The following is a 10,341-nucleotide window of genomic DNA, read 5'->3' as shown; positions in this document are numbered from 1 at the left end:
TTGATATTGGTTTATGCTGGTTCTTCACTTTATATTAAAAGATCATGGCTACTCTTTTTTTAGCATCCATTGTCCCATAGAGCTGCCATCTAAGGTGCAAGCTCATTTGAAGTTAAAGGTAGCTTGCCTAGTCACTTCTGAGTACCCATTCCAAAAAAAAACAGATTTTCCCCTCAAAAGTGGCAACATGCTGTAATACCAGGCATGCAATTAATGTGACACCTCATGCACTTCGTAATGATCCACTGACCTACATAAGGCCAAGCCAGCATGTTGTTCACGTACGTGCATAAATTATATTCACTTATACAGCGCTAACGTCAAAAAGAAACCCTTCTAGCTACAAATGCTAGCACAAAGTTCATGCAACAGATTACAGCATGCATGGCATCCAACGTCTATATGTACGGCATACTTTTACTAATAAGGCTAAAACTGCGCATCTCCACAAGGACAAAGGAAGATAAGACAAGACACAGTCTCGCCCTTGTACAGGTGTGCTGTTTTATCCTTATTATGCCATACTAACTAGCCTATCAGTCTGCGTTTTTACTAACTGCAGCAGCAGAAACAACAGCTGTGAAATTTGGAATGCATTCATGGTGTCTAGGAATTTAAGCTCAGAAAATGTTACACACAGAAGGTGCAAGAGACTGCTCATTCAGAGTGTTTACTTTTCTCTCTGTATTATGTTTTACTTACCATGCAATAACCTAACGTTTCCAAGCGAACCCTAAGGCCACATTGTGCTGACTCTGGCTACGCAGATGCTGAAAGCCTGTCATGCCTCCCACATTATCACAAACCACTACAGGAATGACAGAGCCAGCAAAACAAGTTTTAGCCTTGTCTGGCTTCATTCCAATGCTGAACGTTAGAAAAAATACACCAAGAACCATGTTACTTTCACAAGTTCTACTTATAGGTTATAAAAACACTTCACCAACAGCTTTCACAGATATTACAAGGTTAGGTGGTGTGACCATACTACAAAATTCGCTAAAAGCCTATCAGTGAAGAAAGCGACGTAGGGACCACAGCTCATATGTGGCACGATGCGTCGCGTTGCGTGAGGTCTCTCCGCGGGAAACGCTGCGGCGTCGTGCAAAGCAGCTGTGGCCTACCGTGTGCTTTGCGCAACATGGGCGTCAATGCGAAGTAATCCATTACAGCTTGGCTAGTTGGTGGTTAGACTTTGCAGGCATATCAAACACGTAAGACGGAAGATATGTCCTTTCACAGGCTAGTGCAGTACTTCTTGTCCGCCTTCCTTCGGTACACAAGTGCCTTTTTTGCGCATAGCTTGCCGCCGGTGGGCACATATGCAGGACTATAGGAACATGGTAAATACCACAACTGACAAATGGGATGACAGAATACAGACATCGCACAGGGCATAGAGATGACATTATGCATGCGAGGTTGCCGTATCAGTACGTACAGGTCAGAATCAGTTACGCGGAACACAAGGAAACCATAATTCTCGACACACTCATTCAATGCAGGCACCGCCTTGCAAAATGTAGTCTTTACGAGCTTCCCATATCATACCACTAGCTGGAACCGGTCGCACTGCAAGCTTACATAATAAAGACAGCACTAGGGCACAAGCCCGGACGTTAGCGCGGTCAATATCACTGGCCTTTGCGCTAACCTTCCATGCCTTTGACGACACCACTTCTTTCACACGTCAACGCACCGCGCGCTAAACAACCATGTAAACAAACCACCGTGGCAACCATGGAGACGCCATCGACCTAGGAACTGTGCCTAGGGACGTTTCAAAAATTTTCAGCGCCATTTTTATCTAATTTTGCGACAAAAAGTACCCAGAAAAGTACCGAGATAAACGCCATTTTGAAATGACGTCATTAAAAACCACGTGACATGAGGATCAGGTTTCTCCGTTTAGCCCTGCGGTTAGACGTCTAGCCGGACAGCCGCCATCTTGGGACGCGTTCCATTTCTCCGGAGCGGCTATTCAGAGGAAGATGATCCTCGTTGCGATTGGCCAACTGAAAACAGACGTCACTGCTCTGCGCTACGTCACTCTGTGGGGACTTTTGGGGAGCATTGTGCTTCAACCGATAGGGAGAATTTCAACTCTTTGCGAAAATCCTTGCTTGCGCCGCGTTCCTTGGTACGATAGGTGCCCATATCCCAAGGTGCATCTCTCTCTCTCCTGCCATTTCCTTTCGCCTCACGCATGCAGACGGACGTGAGCGCTGGTGCTGCTTCAGCGACCACCGGCAAGAACTCCGAACGGAAGTGGTGCAAGTTTTGCGACAAGGCGTTCTCCAACACTAGTAATTTAAGAAAACACGTAAAGAACGTTCACGGGGAAGGAGCTTTGCAGCATGTAAAAGACGAGGAAGCGCTGACGATGAAGGTACGGTCGTTCTCGTGCGACTTGTGTCCGAAGCATTTTGTCATTCTTCATGACCTGCGGCGGCACCATGTGGACGAACACAACTTCGAGGAAGAAGTGGAGAATCTAGTCTTCGACTCTAATACAGGTAAGAAACGAAGTCGATGCTATTGCATGCATGCACGCAGTGGTCACGACAACAAAGGCGCAGAGCGGGAGGCAGTCGGACGCTCGTTATAGCTTCGATTACTGTTTTAAAAGTTGCAGTTTACTGACCTTTCGAGTGCGCGCTTTTGAAGTGTGTTAATACAAAGCCCGTTCGTTTTTTATTTTTATTTACGGGCTTACACTCACCCGGGGAAACGTGCACGTGGTTTTGCGCATAAAAACTTCGCGATGACATGCGCGTTTTAGTCAAATTTGAAACGCAGCGTACTATGACCTATGGAAGTCATGATTGTAGTCAGTCATTCTGCAATGTATCATGACTCGGCACTTTACAAGCGACGCGGTGGCCAAGTGGTTGAGCATCCGCCTCGCATGCGGGAGGTGCGGGGCTCGATCCCCAGTGCCGCCGGGCACTCACCGGCAATACAATGGGTACAAGTTTTCCCCTGGCCTGGTGCTCGCCTTATCTGGGGTGAACTGCTTGGAAACGGGGTCTTTGACCCCACCCTGAGAAGTCAAAAATACCTTGTGTCATGGCGCTCCTTGGCCATAGATGCCTTTGCGCCATAAAAATCGATAATCATCATACAAGCGACGTAATGAAATTTACAAAGTATGCGTAGTCATAGCCGCGACTCATAATGGTTATGAAGCATAGCATGACTCAGCACTTAAGTAATGCAATGTGTACAGAGGTTGTACAAAGTTTGCTTAGTCATGCTACGTAGCCGTGACTCAATGATTTCGCATTCTCGCTTAAGTGTGTTTGCAGATTTTTTTTTGGTATCCTAGGTCCTCCATAAGGGGCTCTCTTTCATATTTAAATTAGCCACTGCAGGAAAAAAAACTGCTCGTGCAGCCTATCCTAGCAGCAAGACTCGGTGCTACAGGCCTTGCTTATGCTCTGTTGCACCTGCGATGTCTTGACCGAACTGCACTTCATATCTCCATCACAACCGCAATGTGACAGAGGTACACACATACAGGACACACGACATTGTCGCGGCATGCACTGGCTTGGCAGTGCTGTAGCCATCGCAGTTGCAACACACAGAAGTGTGCAGGAGGAATGCCCAGTGTTATTCTAGCCTCTGGAAGTCAACAAAGCTGCCCTGAATTTGTGGTCCAAGGACAGGGCCACGTAAAAGGTTGCCATGCAGAAATGAGCTTTGCAGAGGTAGACTATGTAACAGTTCGTGTAATCAGTTAACCTAGTATATTAAACAATATTCTCCAGAAATTGTTGCTCATGCACCAGTAGCATGAAAAAACCGTAAGTGAATGACTGATCAATTTTTTAATAGTAAAAATAAGCTGGGAAACGCAGTTCTGCACTACTGGCAAAAGGCAAAAAATGGTCAACTAAATCCGTGATTGTTATGTGCACTTGGCACAAGCAGAGCGCCAGTAGTAGCGCGGGAGTATTGTCCGTGTTCCCAATCCATAGTGCTTGCATTTTTCATTAGTCTATGTAAAAAGAGCAAACTTCACTTTGCACTTGCCTTTCAAAAAAATGAAAGTGGTGTAATGCACAAAAAAAAAGAGAATTTTTGCCAAAATTTTATAAACATGCAAAAGCAGAATTGCATGAACGTTGCCTTGTCTTGTTACTTCACTGTTGGCTTTCTAATGTTGCCTTATGCCGTTTTTCATGCACTGTCATTGTGTACATTTTTATCAAAATGAAGCACATGTATGTTCAGGCCCGTTTTTTCTTTTACTTTTTTAGTCATGGACTTTGATCACGTCATAACTATGCTGTAATGCTGCTATGACACTGTGGTTGCTATGTTGCCGTTGCTATGCTCTTGGCACAGACCCACATACTTCACAAAATCTTGCTCGGGTGTTTACGCATCAGAATAGTGCTCTTGCACCAATAATTAACTTCTACTGTGTGGAGTGCTTAGTTATGTTTATAATTTTTCCATTTCAGAATTTTGCACCTGGAAAGATGGAGAAGAAAGCAGAACTTGCTGTCATTTCATAGCTTCAACAGGAAGGAAAGAAAGCGCATCAAGCGTTTTCAAACGCTACCTGCATTGCCACAGTTCCGGCACGCACAAAGAGCTTCCTATAGAACAGCGCCAAAGGCAGAAAAAGGGGCAAGGAAGCTGCAGAATTGGCAAGCATTGCTTTGCAACTCTAGAGGTTACGGAGAAAGACAGCAAAGTATATGTAGTGTTTCAAAAGAAACACTACGGACACTTCAATGAAGTCTGCCACCAGAGGCTGTCCCCGGATGAGGCCAGAGTGCTTGCAGGTTAGCCACTCCTCTTGTGCAAAGCGTTTGTGCATGCAGTGTTCACTGTACCAGAATGTAAAAACATTTAGAGGCTACACTCTATCAACCCTTCATATGGTGTGAGACAAAAGTGCATTACTAGAAATTTAGGGAAATAATTTGTTCATTGAACTGAAGAGTGATCATTACAATGAATTTTCATTCTCCTGCAATGCACTCATGGCACAAAAGAGGTGGTACGACACATGAAAACACCTATTGTAAAGTGGGAAAAGGTATGTCCCACAAAACGAGGGGGCAGAATAAGTTATAGTAGGATACAACTTAAGAACCAAGTGACGAATGCCCCTCAAAGGAAGCCTTCTAGGCAGTGGTGTCGACCAATTCTTATGATGTCACGTTAATCCTAAGGAGTAGCATTGCAGGATGGTGGCAGATGAACGGGGATTAGTTGCGGCTTAACTGCTGGGTCATGAAAATCAGCTGATACCATTGAATGGAGGGTCTTCTTTGAGGGCCATGCGCCACTTTGTTCTTGAGCTGTATCTGACTATAGTGCAATACACTTGAGCTTGCTTGGTCGCATGGAAGGGTGAAAAACAATTGATCCACAATGGCACATTGCAGGCGCATTGCGCGTACGAACTTCATGCTGTTTAGTTGAGATGCTTTGTGGAAGTGGTCCAGTCTTTCGAATTGAACATGATTAGGAATGCCGTCTAGAACTGAACCACTGCAGTGTCTGTTTTCTTTTGTAGCGATAGCTACATTACGGTAGCATTTCGAGTCTTTAGCGTGGTGGTGGCACGTGACCATGGCCACCGCAACATGGCCACGTGGTTCGTCACGTGACCAGCCACATGGTGCAGAGCAGGCGAAACCGAGCTGCAACATTTGTGCGCATGCGCCATGTCAAGTGGGACGAAGGTGAAGATGAAACGCCCAGCAAAACGGAGCGGCGAAAGACTGACTTTGCAATTCGACTAAGCGAGTTCCACTCGGCCAGCTGTAGCTATCGCGTCACACCAGGTTTAACCAGAGCTAAACCACCGCCAATTTTTTTCTGCTGGTTTCATTGACTATCCTAGGTTTGTCTCTCAGTCGGCTGACATTAAACTTCAGCCACAAGAATTTGGCTTGAGCTCCATGAAATGCGTCTTGAATGACAATTGCAGCATCAAGAGCCAAATAAAAAATTAAATGCTAGCCCCCATTTTGGCCGCCTGTCGAAAGCGTAGGCATTTTGTTCTGATAAGAGCAACAACGCTACCAGGCTAACGGTTGTATAAGGGGCATGTTTTTTCTCACAAGACAGGTTCGTCTGCAGTGAACTTTCATTAATTCGGACTATTTCACTGTGTTGTCACTTCATTACTAATGCTCGCAGGAATGTCAGTAAGCTTTACAGCAGCCCATCCCATTGTCATTTTCCCTACCATCGCCAACTGGTTGAACATGCATTTAGAGATCCTGCAGCTTCCTTTGGTGTTGGCTTTGCACAATCTAATGTCTCCGTGAGAACCAAAGTGGAGGGTGCTCGAAAACCACTGCCCAAATCATTCAGTGCCTTGCTTTTAATCGTCTAGAAAGCTGAAGAACAGTTCTAAGGTCTCCTCAGTTATCGGATCCCCCTTAACTATGAACAATGAAAACCTGTTAGGTCACTAGGTGAATGCAATACCAAGAAAAATTACTAAGGGCGCTTAAACTACTTACATGAGTGTGAAAGCATTTTTATTTCAGTTCCTTTTCATTTCAAATTTTTCTCTTTCTATTTACACACCTACTCATTAGCATACATTTGTAAGGTAACGCATAAACTTGGTTCACCTCTGCTCGCCCAGACGCAACATGGTTTTGTGGCCTGTGGGTTCCCCGCTCGCTTTGATATCTGGAAGTCCTGGCCTCAATTCCCTGCACCTTCGAAATTTTATTTTTACTTGATGTCACAGAGACATCATCTGGGATTTTTGGGATCACTGCTGGTTAACGCCGCTGCAGAGTTTCGTTGCATTAAAAATGTATGCCTGGAACAGAGTCATTGCTAATCGTAATGATTCCTCACTGACGCCCACACTTTCAAACATAAAACAGAGTAGTGTGCATCCAGTTACGAAATCCACTCACAAACAGGGTCCCGACATTCCTGTTGACATGCGGAATATAACAAAAATGTTCTTGGAAGCCCGGATCAAGATTGTGTCGCTTCCAAAAAATGCCAGCTGGAAACATCACTCGTCAGAAATGAGCACGAAGTTTAACTGCTGATATTGCTTTCACCATGACACAAAAGAAAAATAATACATTTATAGTTCAGTGCAGTGTTCATATGAGGAATTTCCGGTCCTAGAGTGGCAATGGCCATCTCACAAGCTATACACAAATTGTAAAGTTGTGCAGGTGGGAGACACCAGTGTCCGCTGTTGCCACATAAATAGTTAAAGGTTATTATGGTATCAGTTAAAGGTTTTGTTTTTTCATGTATTACTTTGCGTGACCATAACTGCATTTCTATCCTCTCCAAATTTTGTACTACGTGCAGAAAATTTTTGTTTCGTGAACCCATGTTAATAAGCCGTTTAGAGTACTTATAACAGGCTGCATTAAAGCAGTAGAGATACCAAATTTTAGCTGTACGTTCAGTCTTTGCAACGATGCACAGCACATGAGAAGATATTGACAACCATGTGAATTGTGCCAACAAGCGACAATAACTGAATGTTTTTCTCTTATGCTGTTACGGTTTCAACAGCTGAACGGTGGCTGTGACGTCACAGATGATTTGATGGTCACTGCTTTCGTCGTTTTAATTCGCAGCATTTGTTATGCAAGCCTAACCCGCTGAAGTGGTTCAGTGGTTTGAATGCTACTGAGCCGGAATACCCGGGTTCGAACGCGGCCGCAACAGCTGCGTTTCGATGGAGGCGAAATGCAAGAGGTGCCCATGTGCTGCACATTGTCAGTGCCCAAAGATTCCAAGATGGTTGGAATTATTGCGGAGCCCTCCACTACGGCTTTCCCTTACTTCGTTCACTCCCACGTTCCTGCCTTCCCTCATGGCACGTTCAGGTGCCCACAGTGCCATTTCCATTCCTCAAAAACCACTAAACACAAGCCTGGACAAGAGTTCAAATCACAAAAAAAAAAGAACAAGCAGATTATATTGCAGTTTATGCATAACTTGCACACCCTTAAATAGTCTCTTACTTAGCAGCAGTCATTCGGTTGCTGAAGCCGAAACAGCTTGAGAAAAATATTCACTTAGAAATTATTCAGGATTTTACATTGCGCCTCATGCACAGTATTGTGCTCCAGTCCAAAGAAACAAAGAACGCATTCAGAAATTTGGTTTGTCTACTCCTGTAAAGGTGCAGTCAGGTCAATTGGTGCACTTTCTGAATATGTAGAATGAAACGGGACTGAATGAGAACCAGATGTCCTTCTTCTTTTCTTGTCCACATTTTCAGAGCTTTTATATCCTGCATTTATAACAGGCTGTATATAACTTTCCTGTTTTGCATTCTATGCATGTTTAAACACTCAAGCACATAAAATGAATACCATATGGCTGTGAAACAAGCATTTTGTCGTGTGCTGTGCAGTGCCACAAAAGTGAAATAAAAGTTATGATGTAATTTGTGTCATCTGTAAAAAAGGAACAAGGCTGAAGACAAAGGAATCTGACTAGAAGTATCTGTCACTTTATTACATGGCAGTAAGCAAATGTACCAGAGATGCTAACAGTTTTTTTTTCTGTACAATTTTCAGGTCGGTTAGCAGAAGGAGTGCCCGCAAAAACCGTTGTGCACAACATCCGAGCAGGCACAAGTGGATCAAGCCCACGGATGCAACTTGTGACCACTAAGGACCTCCGCAACATTGCAGATAAGTTTAGGATTGGCAAAGAAGAGCAGAGAGATCCAGACGATTTTAAAAGTGTTGACTTATGGGTCGAAGAAATGAGGGCGGAAAACGAGTCACCACTGTTGTATTACATGAAGAAGGGTGACCCCAACAGTCATGATGGTGACTTTGAGCTAGCGTTATTGACATTCCCACAACGAGAGTTACTTTCTAAATTGGGGACAGAGAAACTGTGCATTGACTCCACCCATGGCACAAATAAGTACAAATTTCAACTGACAACCCTGCTCACAATTTCTGAAGACGGATCTGGTATCCCGTGTGCCTATGTGATTTCAAAAAGGGTGAACATGGGCACCATGGTGAGGTTTTTCGAGGCCATCAAAGAAAAAACAAACACAGTACAGTGTCAGGCATTTATGTCTGATGATGCCCCTGTTTATGGCAATGCATGGGAGCAGGTGATGGGTACCCTGAAGAGTCGACTGCTTTGCAGCTGGCACGTGCTGCACAACTGGGGCGCGCGCCTGAATACGGTCACAAACAAGGACTGCAGGGATACAATAAGGGACATGCTACACACTCTGATGAAGTGCACAGATGAGACAGAGTTTCAACAGTTGCTCCCTGCGTTTCTTAGCATTTATTCCAAAGAGCAGCAGCTTAATCGCCTTGCTCCAAAGGAGCTGGAAGAGCTGGATGGCTTCATCAGATATTTTGAAAAAACATACGCAAAGAGGGCATGTCAGTGGGCTTACTGCTATCGGCAGTACATTGGATTAACAACAAATAATCACTTGGAGTCAATGCACAAGACACTGAAGTACTCTCACTTTGGTGGCAAGATAAATGGGCGACTGGATAAATTAATTAAAGTACTTTTTTATTTGACGTCTGACAAGCTTTACAACAGGGCTATTGCACTTATGAAAGGAGGAGCAGACCACCGCAAATCTGCCCTATTTGGGAGGCATAAAGTGGGGATTGAGCTTTGTAAGACCAGTACTGAGAGAGTGGGAGATGGCCAGTGGCATGTAAAGTCACAAAGCTTGGTGAACTTCAAGCACACAGTGCAAAGGACTAGCAAATCATGCAGTGGCTGTGAGCTTCATTGCAAGCAGTGTGAGGCTTGCCACAACATGTTCACATGCACATGTGTTGACCATGCAATGCATGCGCACATGTGCAAGCACATGCATGCTGTTGCTTTAATGGAGCTGCAGTCGCGCAAGTTGCAGAGCAGCCAGGCCACCTGTTCCAATTGTCCTTCCAAAGATGGCATCCAAGACTATGCTATCGATGATGCAGGCTCCTTAATGGCCAGTGCTCAACATAATATGCAGAGCACTCAGCAAGGCTCCACGCTAAAAATATCACCAGAAAGAACTAATGTGCTGAAATTGAAAGCTGGGTCTACCTTCCAAATGCTGATTAACCAGCTTCCAGAGAAAACTGCCGAGGAGCAAAAGATGATAGACGAAGACCTGACAAAGTTTGCTGCAAAGCATAGCCTTGCGACCGCAAAGCAGCCAACAGAAAAAAAACCACGGCTGGTGCCTGCAAATAAGAACGTTGAAAAGCAGCCGCGGTATGGAGCACTGAAATATGGCAAAATCAAGCCTGCATTGGGCCGTCCTCCCACTATGCTGCACCAGGAAACAGTAAAACGGCAGCTTCTCTCTCATGGACTGGACGA

At 44.7% G+C, this 10,341-nt stretch overlaps 1 protein-coding gene across 1 annotated transcript in view; it reads left to right on the top strand.

The window, feature by feature from the left end:
- Window positions 1–2,263: 2,263 nt before the first annotated feature.
- LOC144102753 (uncharacterized) overlaps window positions 2,264–10,341 on the top strand; it is a 37,535-nt gene continuing 29,457 nt past the window's right edge. Inside the window, exons 1-2 of the mRNA XM_077635932.1 lie at window positions 2,264–2,516; window positions 8,550–10,137. Coding sequence (XP_077492058.1) covers window positions 2,384–2,516; window positions 8,550–10,137 — 1,721 coding nt within the window. The 5' untranslated portion in view covers window positions 2,264–2,383. The remainder of the gene's footprint in view (window positions 2,517–8,549; window positions 10,138–10,341) is intronic.

The sequence above is a fragment of the Amblyomma americanum genome, chromosome 8, assembly GCF_052857255.1.
Source record: "Amblyomma americanum isolate KBUSLIRL-KWMA chromosome 8, ASM5285725v1, whole genome shotgun sequence".
NCBI lineage: Eukaryota > Metazoa > Arthropoda > Arachnida > Ixodida > Ixodidae > Amblyomma > Amblyomma americanum.
This window is presented reverse-complemented; position numbering and strand designations above follow the sequence as displayed.